The sequence below is a fragment of the Athene cunicularia genome, assembly GCF_003259725.1.
Source record: "Athene cunicularia isolate RWA chromosome 1 unlocalized genomic scaffold, athCun1 chr1_part1, whole genome shotgun sequence".
Taxonomy (NCBI): Eukaryota; Metazoa; Chordata; class Aves; order Strigiformes; family Strigidae; genus Athene; species Athene cunicularia.
The window spans coordinates 112135685-112148162 of record NW_020799091.1 but is presented as its reverse complement, the minus strand read 5'-3'; the positions used below and the strand labels follow the sequence as shown (position 1 = coordinate 112148162).

Sequence of the window (12478 nt, the reverse complement as noted above, 5' to 3'; positions counted from 1 at the left end):
GTCTAACAGAGGTGTGAGAGGAGGGGGCTGCTCTGCCTCTGCCCCGGTTTCCAGGCGGGCAGGGTCCGGCCTTCCCGGAGGCGGTGCAGCTGTGCCCGGGCCTTTGTGAGCAACGCAGGACAGGGAGTGCCCCCCCAGCGCGGGTCGCCGCCCGGCCGGCTCCCGGAGAGGTCGGGCAAGCCCTCCCTCAGCAAGGGGGAGGGGAGCCGGAGAGGCCAGCGGAGAGAGCTCAGCGATGGGGAAAGGAAGGGCAGGGGGAACACGCTGGAAAGGGGCTGGCTCTGAGAGCTGGACAGCGAGGAAAGGAGAGGGTAGGGATTCCAGCGAAATGAGAGCTGCAGGGCAGCCGGGAATGAGGGAGAGAGAGGGAGCCCTGTCAGGTCAGCGGCGGGATCTGCCTCCTTGGAGCCGATGCAGCACCCAGGCACAGGCAGGAGCAGGAGGCATTAGGAAAAGCGGCGGCAGGCTGACTTAGCCAGGCAGGCTGGTTACAGGCTGAAAGAAGAAACCGACACCCTTGGGTTAAGTGGCATATATATCCCACTGCCACCAATATATCCCACAAAAAAGACCTCAGGCTCTTCTCTCTTCCTATTCAGATTTAGGATTCACAAGCAGTAAATTTGGCTTTTAGTCATAACACCTCTCTCCCACCACCCACCCACCCACCCTCCCCTTTCCTTGCTTTTTCACTCTGAGTCATCTTCAACACTGGTGCCTGCCTACTGCTCCCTTCCAGGGTTTCACGGCCTCATCTGGGGCTTCGGCAGCTTCCAGCTCATCCTTCCTCTTTGCTTCTCTCCCTCCTTCCCTCCCTGCCATTTGGCTGCTTCTGAACAGATCCCGCTTCACTGAGTTGGTCTGGAGTGCCAGCGCACCCACAACTACCGCTCCTTTCCTACTAGCCATAGTAGTATGCTGATAAATAGCATACAGGGACTGCTAAAGGAGTACAGGGTGTAGATAAACATGACATTACATTCCTCCCTCTTTTTAAAGAGCTTCATTATCTGGACATGTCTGGCTAGATTGGGACTTTTCCATCAAGCTGAAAAGCTGGGCTGTTGACACATTTCTCCCTCCATTAAGGGCGGTTCATAATTACTGGCAGCGACCGTAGTTTGGAGCGTGCAGGGTCTGCAGAGAGAGAGGTACCGCTGCAGTAGGAAGACGTTCCAGTCTCCTTTAGTCCTGGCTTTCGAGACAGGACTGCCTGCCGCTGCTGTCGACCGCTTGCAGGCAAAGGCTTCCGGCAGGCAACAGGTTAGCTGTAGCCGTGTGCTGAGAGATGGAGGCAGCCGCTGTCAGCTTGCTCCCCTCCAGCCTCCCGGCCACTGCTGCCCAGCGATAGAGCAGGCGCTGCTGTCCTTTTCCATGGCTGAGAGAAAGAAAATAAGCAAAGGTGTGTAAGCGTGTACATGTATGTGTGTGCATAGAAAAGGGAGAGAGGCTAGCAAACATGGATTCAAGATTTTCCTCTCCCCAGTGGCTGTGCAAAGGAATGAAAGGTCTGCATCGAGGTAAGGAGCCCTAATCCAGCCACTCTGGGAAAGAGAAGTGGGGGTTGGGAGGTGGAAGGGCCAGGGTAAGAGACAGAGTGCAAGATGGGGAGGAAGCAGGGAGACAAAAGGGAGCAAGAAAGAGAGAGAGGCTCTCACCCCCTTCTCTCCCCTTCTCCCTCCTCGAGGTGGGCTGAGAAATTTCTAATTGGCATTTGCAGTTCTTTTCCTCCCAGCAATAATTCCTCTCTGTCCTTTGTTTGTCTTTAATTTTTGTCTCTTGCATTTATCGTTTGTTTGGTTTTGTGCATTGTGACTTCTTAGTGCAATTTCAAAAAAATCCTGTGTGAGGTACAGTGGATTTGGTTTGGTTTCTCCCTGCCTTGCTCTCCCACATGCCTAAAGCTAGTGTTTTAATAACAACAGCAGAAGGACGAAGAGCAGGTCATCCTTTATGCCTTCCTGTGAAGTGACGTGGGTTAGGATATGTGTGGGACTCTGTTCTCATTCTAAAGAAAGAAGATACAGTTTGTCAAGTATCCTTAAGCCCCTGTTTAAAGCTGGTTCTTGTAAACTACCAAGAGGAGCTTGATTTTGGAATGAATCTTCTCCTCATGTTTACCATTATTCTTATGAATGATGTAATTCCTAATGTGTTTAAAACTAGTGAGAAGGGTTGCACTGGAGACGGAACTCCAGTTTTACCTACAGAACAAGCAGAGCACATTTTTTTTCTGCCTCATGACTCAGGCGGAGCTTGGAAAGATTACAGTTAGAAGACTGTCCGCATTGAAATGTGATATTCTCCCCCTGCTAAGTAATTTTTCACCAGTAATTTAGCACTCAGTACCTGTTTACTTTCCCTATGCAGAAGAACCACTGCAATGTTGTGGTATAGTACAAAGGCAGGTAGATTTACTACCTCTGCTTTCCCAGCCACAGTTTAGGAGGGCAGGCAGAGAGGGGGTGCTGGAGCACAGTTGTGCTTTGCTGTTTTTGCTGGCCAGCTGAGCAGACTTCTTGGGAAGGCAGGGAAGTGGATGGACTGTTTTATCTGCCTTGATTTAGAGTATTCATCTGACTTCTTTTGCTTGGCTGCACACAACATAAGCTTAGTTTAACTGGGAAGAAATCTCACATTTTTCTTACTTTTTGTTCCTGTGAGGTCACCTTGAGTGGGACTGGCACCAGTGGAAATCCCAATGCCATCCCAAGGACAGGTGTTATGGCTTGCTGATATAAGACTTGGAGAGACTCTTCCCTTTTCTTTTCCTTTGTTGAGAGCAGCCTTGAGGAGAAGGACTTGGGGATAATAGTGGATGGAAAACTGACTTATGAGCCAGTAATGTGCGCTTGCAGCCCAGAAAGCCAACCACATCCTGGGCTGCATCAAGAGAAGTGTAGCCAGCAGGTCGAGAGGGGAATTTTCCCTCTCTACTCCTCTTTTGTGAGACCCCACCTGCAGTGCTGTGTCCAGCTCTGGGGCCTCCAACATCAGAAGGACACAGACCTGCTCGTGTGGGTCCAGAGGAGGCCACGAAGATGCTCAGGGGGCTGGAGCACTTTCCTTGTGAGGACAGGCTGAGAGAGTTGGGGGTGTTCAGCCTGGAGAAGTGAAGGTTCTGGGGAGACCTTATAGTGGCCTTCCAGTACTTAAAGGAGGCTATAGGAAAGATGGGGAGGGACTCTTTATCAGGGAGTGTAGGGATAGGACAAGGGGTAATGGTTTTAAACTGAAAGAGGGCAGATTTAGATTAGATATAAGGAAGAAATTCTTTCCTATGAGGGTGATGAGGCACTAGAACAGGTTGCCCAGAGCAGCTGTGGCTGCCCCCTCCCTGGCAGTGCTCAAGGCCAGGCTGGACAGGGCTTTGAACAACCTGGGCTAGTGGAAGGTGTCCCTGCCCATGGCAGGGGGGTTGGAACTAGGTGGTCTTAAGGTCCCTTCCAACCCAAACCAGTCTATGATGTGCTTTCAGGCTTCTGGTGGTGATCAGTTACTGAGTAATAGTTCTGGGAATGATTTGTGGGATGCTGCACCAAGGCTGTAAACCAGGAGCCATGTGAAAATTGAATTGTAACAGCTTTCGGACAGTAATAAGACAGGGTGTATTTGATCTGGTGGCCAAAGCTGAGATAGTTCACCTGAAAACATCCAGGGTCACCTTTGTGAATGTGTGAAAGCGGTGGTTCATAAGAGAGAAGGGAAGCTGGTGAAGAGAGACCGATACCTAGAAAAGCCCATGAAATGTCCTGAGCTCTTTTGAAAGAGCTCTTATACAGTCCTTGCTATTTCAGGGCTGTGTACTTACCTAGAGATGACAGAAGCGTGGAGAGCCTAGGGGACAGCATCACGGAGAATGAGGAAGAGCAAGGAATAGTCCAGTGTCTACTGCAGTCAGCTTGCAGAGTCTGGGCTGTGTCCTACGTGGAGTGGTTTTGTATTGAGGTTCTGTGCTGGGTGTGCAAGGCCATGCTTTTCTCCAACTGCTTTGGCTTTGCCTCTTTCCAGGTTAAGCAGTTAGGGAGCTGAAATTCTCAGTTTTGCTATGGAGCTGTAAAAAGCAGTACTGTCCTTTCACCTCAGCTGCAGCCGACCTATTTAGACGCTGGTTTCTTACTGGCTAAAAAAGTTGACAGTGGCCATGGAGCTAAGAACATAAGTCTGATAGGAACCAGACCAAGACATCCAATTAATTTCCCATAAACCACTCAACACAATCTGATGGTGATGGCTTTTGCTGATAAATTACATGGATTGGATTTAGTTCAGCATGACTAAGCAAGAATCTGTACAACACAATTCTCAGTGATCCCACTGGCTCTCCATTCACCTGTGTACACATCTGTTTATCATCTCTGGCTTTCTGGTCTTGAAGCCCAGATTTTGCACTTCCTGATTCAGGCTTGATCTGCATTTGAAAGCGTGGATGGTGTGCCTGTATTCAGCAGTAGGAGAAAACACTTTTAATTGGTGCACAATAGCCAAGGCACAAAAAAGATACAGCATCCTTTCACCTAGCAGTTTATTTTGTTTGGGGAAGTGATATAAACTACCCTAGGAACACCATCTCTTACCAGTGAACACATGCTTTTCTGCCAAAGCCCTTAGGTATAGTCTAGGAGTAGTTTTCCCAGGGTGCCTGGTTCAAGGGCCCAAGGACTTCCCTTATCCTGTGTGCACAACTGCCACTCCTATCAATAAAGGTGCATAAAATTGGGGGATGTAATTTTTGTAGTTTCATAGCATCAGCTGCACTGCCTCAGGCAAGTGATAGTTTGGACCAAATAGTTGCAAAGAAAAGAGATATGATGCATGCATAGATAGGGAGACCCATGCTGACCTGAAGAATAATGTGTGCTGCCTTCTCTTGGACTCAAATCTTACGTGCTAGAAGGATGCAGTCAGAGACCTGTTATACTGAACTACAGTATTTGGCTTTGCCAGTATTTAGAGGGATTAGTGCTTCAGATCAACTTTATTCTAACTAGATGATCTTTAAGCTCCCTTCCAACCCACACCGATCTGTGATTCTGTTCATAAAGGCTAACTTAAGGCTGTGTAGTGAAGCTAAATCTTCTTAGGATTCATCTAGCCTCAGGGAGGCATGGGCTTCTCCAGAGGGCAACTGAAAAGCAAGAGCCTAAGTTATCACCTCTCAATTGCCTTCCCTCTTTTACTCATGGAAGGCGCTTATGAAGATCAGGCTCACAAGGCTCAAACACGCCCTTACAAATATCCCCTCTATAATCACTTCCTGGAATTTTCTTTTAATCACCACCAAAATGTATTAGTGATAGCTTGTGTGTAATGTTGATTGCATAGTTTGAATGCATAATTGGAGGATAGTTTAGGAAGAGAATCAGAGAAAGGAGACAAATACATACAGCTAATGAGAAACAGACAAACCCGTACAATTGTATTTCTGAAGTGTGATTATTTTTAAGCTCTGTCTTTGGGAGCATTTATATACACATGCACAGACACACAAAACCATGGATTCTTTTTATTTTCTGAGGGTAAGCATATATGGTTTTAAGATACACTTGATTAATATTTGTGGACCTTTTTTTGCGGGTTTAGGAGAACAAGAAAGAAGGAAAGCAAAATTGTCATGCAGTCATAAGACTCCCACGAGCTAGATTTTTCTTGTGAAAGTTCAAACATTGTGAAATTCACAATGAACAGGTTGCTTCTCTGGGGTACAGGAATTATATTTCCATGATGATTTTGAAATAAGGGCTAATCTTGCTCTGTCTGCATTAGTCAAAACATAGCAGAGCACAATTGAGTTTCTTTTTAGTCCTACTTGTATGAAACTAGACAAAGAGCTATCACGGCGCTGTCACTGAGCTTGTCATCTTTTTTCCCATCTTTCTCTTTTTTTTGCTCTGCTGTACAGTCAGCCAATCAGTTCTGTCCTGCGATATATCTGAGGCTTTTCTTATCTTGGCTAGTCTCTTGAAGATTCTTGAGGTCAGCAGTTTCTTCTTGAGGTTGAGGAGGTCCTAAGCAGACCTCTGTAATTCACGTGCATGGACATAACTGATAGGTGTGAAGCCACCATTGGGCAGTTGATCATCCTGTTGGCCTTTTTGATGGATGCTGTTACAGCAGTGACGTACTACATGAATCGATTCCAATCTTTTTTTTTTTGGCAGAGGAAATAACAGGTGTATAATTTCCCAGTTCAGCCATATATAATTATATATAATTTGACTTAAATAGATCTAGAGTTTCCACTGCTCCCGTCTCTCAATCTGAGGCACTGTGTTGCTCTTAAATGCTGTTTCTGGAAAGGATCCGAAAATAATACTTGAAAAGTTAATAAGGAGCTTGGGATAGGATGTAGAAGATGCCAGATAATTTACTGCACATCTCCCAAATGCTTTTGGGTAGAAAAAGAATTCCTGTGTTTTCCCAAAAGCTGCTTTTCTTTTCTCGATACAGATATTCACATGGGGGTAGGGTGGAGAAAGTTAGTCAGACAAGAATTTGCTAAAGCTCAGCTAATCATTTATTAAAGCAGTCCCTGGCTTGCCAAACTCATTAATCTCATTAACAGGGAAGGAGGGCTATGGTGCATGGTTAGCTGAAAGCACTGTGTTTACTAAGCATTGTACTTCTTTCACAGGAGAAAGATTTAAATATTCACTGTATCACTGTTTTATCCCTGAAGCTGAAATGACGTGATGAGTCACTTGATCAATGTCACATGCTGTCTTTGGCTACAGACTGCGTGGGGTCAGGCATAGAGTGGCCAGATACAGGTCTGACCCAGACCCCTTTCATTTTTCAATGAATGTGTCATTATATGGTTTGTGTTGTGTTCGTTATGTCTCTTGCATTCAGGTGCAGCCCAGGGAACATGTGTCTCAGGAGAGGAGAGAATAAGACAATGTCACCACTTGGTTCACCCTGAGAAGCAAGTGGTGACGTTCTCTGAGTGCTGCATGGCCCCCACATTTCTGTACCTCTAGTCCCCCGGAACAGGAGGCCTGGCAGAAACATCCCAGCTGCCACTTCTTGAGTTACCTCTCTGCTTATGCCTCGGGAGGGTGGAGGAGCTGCATTATGCACCTGCCTCTCCTGTGGGAGCATCTTGTTGGGACTTCAGATGTGTTTTGTGGTACTCTGGAGAACATCCATGCTTCCGTGTTTGGATTTGAGTCCAGGCACTTCTGGCAAAGCTAATGACATCTCCTCTGCAACTTCCACATGGCACAAGTGTTAGATGCATAATATAGCATTGCTGTGCAAATGCCATAGCACCCTTGTGCACTGCAAGCCTTCACATAGTAGTCTCCAGGGTCAAATCCAGCCTAGATGTGTAACTCTTTGTTAGTATCAGTGACTGTCTTGCCTCTCTGAAATATGCCTTCCCCTAGGTTCTGTCCATGCTGTGTTTTTATCCCTTGTGTGATTTACAGTTTGGACATTGATAACTTGTTGAAACAAATATTCAGTGTTGATCAGGCTCTTCACTTTCCTTTGGTTCTGTCTCTTGATCATGAGATCCCTGCTCGCTCTTGCTTTGTAAGTCTGCAGCTGTCTCCAACTTGACCTTGTCCCTTCATGCCTGCTGCTGTCATACTGTTGATGCATTCATTGCTCTCTGTCTGCTTTAAGCTCCAGTGCTTTAGTCTATGCCTTTTTTTTTCTCCATCCTAAAGATATCTCCTGTCATTTCACTTTCTTTTGCCAACTTCTATCTCCTTTTCATCTCTAGTTTCTGGAGCGGGTGGTTTATTTTTGCTGACTCCATTTCTTCTCATCTCTATATCATTTTGTAATCTTCTGCAACCTGGTTCCAGCCCTTTGAAATTATTTTGACCAAGGCTGAGACACCTCTTCAGCTTCTTCCAGCTGAATGTGAGCTTCCTGCTTCCATGATTGTCATCCTGCTTGTCCTTCTGCTTCTGATACTTATCCTGATACTTCATCCTTACTCTGTCTGTTTTCTTCTTTCTTGGCATTTGCCTTTCTCTTCTGCTTCCCAACGTTAGGAAGCCTTTCTTTGTTCTCAGTCTTACATTCCTCCCTAAGTTTTCCCTAAGTCCATCAGTCCCTCCTGATGTCGTGTAAACATCCTCTTTGTTCTCTGGAATGTTTTCTTGTGTCTTGTTCTCTTCTTCACTTGTGCTGCTCTGGACCTTGGAGTGTATTGTAACTGGGTCAGGGAACTGCCATCATCAACACCTCCCATACTGAAACTGGTTTCCTTTTCTCATCCAAACCTTCACTGTCAGGCCCTTTTGCCCCTCAGCTGCAGAGAGTGCCCCTAGTTACAAACTTCCTCTTTCTTAGATGTCCCCCTCCTTGCTCCTGGGCTGTTTCTGTGCCTCCACAGACTGGCACATCCCTGCGTGGGAAGGTGTCAGTGTGTGTTTCCAGTGCTCTCAGTCATTGCTGCCTGCAGCACAAGAGGGAGGGAAGCAATGAAGGGCATGCGTGGGAGGTTTCGGCCATTCCCCTGTGGGTAGATGGAGTACCTCACTCTCCTGAGGGCTCTCTGCTGGCATTGCTTCCTGACTCTCATCTTCTCCTAAGCTACACAAGGATGTGGCAGCAGTCCCATGCATCTTCTCTGAGGCCTTTATACATCAGCTCTGGGCTGCAGCTCTCCTGTCAGCTGGTAGATAAACATTACGTGTTGAGATCCATCTCCTCCCTGGGAATGTGAAAAACTTGAGTGTTTGGGCCATTTTTCTCTGCACCTCCCACATGAAGCAATTTCTTTCAGTGCTACATGCCAGCCCTGGCAGGAGCTGTGCGATTTGGACCCACTCCTTCATGAATCTCTAGAGTTTGGCAGAGCAAGCAGCAGTAACTGGGTACTGGTGCACAACGGGCTGGGCTGGGCACTGTGTGCTGCCTGACTTTCAAAGAGGAGGTGTGATGCCACCAAAAGTGGGAGTGGGGTGACTTACTTTGCATTGGGATTGTTATGAACTCAGGATCTGGCCCCTTGGCTGACCTGTTGTAGAAGTGGAGCATGGCCATCCCTAAAATAACTCTTTCATATCTGAGCACCTGCCACAGAAGCCGCGCATTGTCATGCCGCTGTGTTAGGGTCTCCTCAGAGTGTAAGGAGCCTTCAGCCCCCTCATGCTGTAATTTTCCTTGTGGCTGGAGGCTTTTCATAGCTAACAATGAGCAATAAGCAAACTTACTTCTGTTGGTGACACCCATGCTTACATACATTGAGGAGTATTGCACCCTAGCACCTGAAACAGATGGACATTTTAATTTTATGTACGTGGGGAGAATGATGCTATGATAAAATGCAGTAGTACCGGAAGCAATGCCAAGGCATATGACACTCATGTTTTTGTCTTTTAGCTGAGGTGGAAGGGTTGCAGGTCACCGTGCCTGAGAAGAAGAAGGTGGCCATGTTGTTTCAGCCTGCTCTGCTTCGCTGCCATTTCTCTACTTCTTCCACCCAACCAGCTGTGGTACAGTGGAGGTTTAAATCTTACTGCCAGGACCGGATGGGAGAAGCTTTGGGTATGGCGACTTCTGGTTTACAAACGATGAGCAAGAGGAACCTGGACTGGGATCCCTACCTGGATTGCGTGGACAGCAGGAGGACAGTCCGTGTCGTGGCCTCCAAACAAGGATCTGCTGTCACTATAGGGGACTTCTATAAGGAAAGAGATGTCAGCATTGTCCATGGTAACTCTCCTACCCCAGTGATGCTTGGTGGGGGTTGGGTTGGACCCTTAGCAGTTTGGGATAGTGGAGGCTGGCAGTAACTGTTCAGTTAACTCCCTTAGAAAAGGCTGTTGGAAGGGAGCTGTTGTGTGTTTCAGACATTTACTATTCAAACAACCAACCCTAGACCCAAAGGTCATTTCCTTTGGCACTTCCCTTCATCCGACTCCATGTAGGTCTCCAACCCTGATACAGAATTCTTTCCCTCTGATGAAGTGGAAGATCGTTATTCTTGGCTTCTGCGTATTATGCTGTATATAGATTTTCCTTAACAAAGGGGTGCCGTCAAGGTATGAGTTCAGTCTCTGCAGGCTAGTTTTTTCTTCCTTGCAAATTCTGCTGATTTTTTCCCAGTTTTGAAATACCGAAATTATCCTACACTTCGTGTTTGCTCAACTCTGTTCTTCACTAGCTTACCCTGTCATGAAGCTAAAACCCACACAGCCTCGGGTAGTGTGAAAGGAAGAGATTTTCATGGGGTGAAGTCAGGTTGGCTGGAGATGGGGGGTGGCAGGGTCCTTAAACTTTTGGTCTGGGAGGCTGTGTGAGAAACCTTGTCACTCAAGGGGGAACTTGGGAGACCACTTAGCCAGAAGTGGAGGCTCCTTAGTGTAGAGAGCATGAGATCAGCCTCAGCAAGGGGAGTTTTTTCCTTTGTCTCCATGTAACCTCTTCAGTGAGTGACTGAAGTGCTGTAGAGAAGATGCTGTCTAAGCCCTTCCTGCATGGCAGAAATACTGTTGGGACCCCGGGCCCTAGGTGATAGGAAGGGCAGAGAATGACCTTAGTTAGCCCTTCTGCTTTCAGCATTTGCAGAGTGAGCTGCCTCTGCGGTGTTACCTGTCTTCCCACTTACAGCCACAGAGTCCCAAGTCTGTTGTTTTTTCCTGAATGCTGTGATATTCTGGATAAGGTTAACCCCTCCTCTTAGTAAGGAAATGAAATGGATTTGGGACACGGAGACAGACCCAGTGCTTTCAGCACTTCACTCTTGCTGTAGATGTTGGAGAGAAAGCCTGACTTTTCTTTTTTGCCTTTCAGATGCAGACCTTCAGATTGGGAAGTTGATGTGGGGAGACAGTGGGCTCTATTACTGCCTTATTATCACACCAGACGATGTGGAGGGCAAGAATGAAGAGTCGGTGGAGCTGCTTGTGCTTGGTAAGCCCTTTTGCCAGATTGCATTTTCAGCAGGTAGCTGATGTATCTCTCCTTCTGCTCTCTTGCTCTCTCTACATATCTGTGCACCATATTACTATGGGTGTAAGATCTATGTGAAACAGTCTCCTCAGTACCTTCACCATTGCCTTGCACCTTGTGCAGTCATTCACACCTAGGCAAAGTGGGTGGCAAACACTACCAAACCAGAATAGTAATGTTTACACCCACACTGCTCACACGTTACACAGGCGTAAATGACTACAGAAAGTGCAAGGCTGTGGAAAGTCAGAACCCTTGTTTTTAAGGCATAAAACAATAAACTTGCAGCATAGTGAGCACTTGAGACAGAGTTGTAAAAATAGACACCCAGAAGACGTGAAATTGCATGCTTTTTGCAGTCTTTTGACATACCCTTCACCCCGCTCTTCTGACCTGTGAGGATGTCAAGAGGCATGGTGCTTATCTGCTTGAGTGTGTCAGTTTGGGAGATATTTCTGTCTGCCTAATTATACTTGTCCAGTTAGAGGTGCAGTTTCACAGTCACCTTGATCAGGTCTAAGCTGGTGCTGCCACTGAAAGGACCTGTCCTCTCTGCGGTGTATGTGCTTGGCTCTGTTTCTCTCAAGCTCCCTTGAGCAGTGTGGTGAGCAGTATCAGTTTCTTTCCTATTTGAAGGGTTATCTTTCAGCGATGGCTTCGAAAATCCAGCTCACTGTAAGGGCACCTGTCCCAGCTAGGGGAGAAAAGCAGAGTGGAATGGGCCTTTCAGGGACATTTGTTGACACTGCCTTGAGCCAGCTGTAGTACTTCACCACTAGACTGCCCCAGGAGAGTAAGATGAGTTTTTCCCAACTTACGTTAAGACCTGCTGACACAGGTGTTTGGTCAGCATCCTTGCATGGTTCTTGGGTGTACAAGTTCTGTACAGCCTGTGAAGGAAATGTTAAAAAGCTTGGGTCTATAGGTGATATGTAGAGGTGTATGATAGAACATGTCCCTCAAGTGCCCTTGCTCTCATGACTAGGGTCAAAATTTAACTGTCATTTATATTTGGAGCTGTAAACCAGATTGAAAGGGTGAGTGACTATAACAGTTCCATTACCTCCCCTCCTTCCTTCAGATGTCAGCCAAGCAATGGACAGTTGGCGAATGGGTCCCTCCTGAAAACAGTGTCATACCCCTGTCTAAATCCACATTGTGACTGTGTGTCATATGCTAGTTAATAACAGGCCCAAGACTGACGTGTGTTAGTTCAGCTGAGGTTATCGCTGCCTGGTGGCAGTTGTAGCTGTTACGTAGCCTCTCCAGAGGAGCTGTCTGTGGCTGCATGGTAATGGGCTGCTGAATTTTGTCCCTTCTTCACCTTTCTGTCCAGGATTTGGTGTTTTCCTCTTATGTGTGTCTACAACTGTGCTCAGACACCAGTGATGAAACAGCACCATGGTAACAGAAAGAATCTGTTTTGCAGTGTGTACGGAAGACTATTGGGGGGAAAACAAAGAAATTCCCTCCTGAAGCTGACTTGATGATGTCCATGGCCTGTTCGTTGTGGTTATGTTGGGAGGAGACACATGGCTTAGGCTGTGTTATCTTGACCACATCT

At 46.9% G+C, this 12478-nt stretch overlaps 1 protein-coding gene across 4 annotated transcripts in view; it reads left to right on the top strand.

Annotated features, from left to right (window-relative positions):
* Positions 1 to 1175: 1175 nt before the first annotated feature.
* Positions 1176 to 12478, top strand: part of ILDR2 (immunoglobulin like domain containing receptor 2) — a 35877-nt gene continuing 24574 nt past the window's right edge. The window contains exons 1-3 of one of the 4 annotated variants that reach the window (XM_026842611.1): positions 1176 to 1520; positions 9343 to 9675; positions 10756 to 10875. In XM_026842611.1, the coding sequence (XP_026698412.1) occupies positions 1460 to 1520; positions 9343 to 9675; positions 10756 to 10875 (514 nt within the window). In that variant the 5' untranslated portion in view covers positions 1176 to 1459. The remainder of the gene's footprint in view (positions 1521 to 9342; positions 9676 to 10755; positions 10876 to 12478) is intronic. The other 3 variants (XM_026842624.1, XM_026842605.1, XM_026842618.1) reach the window with 3 other exon arrangements.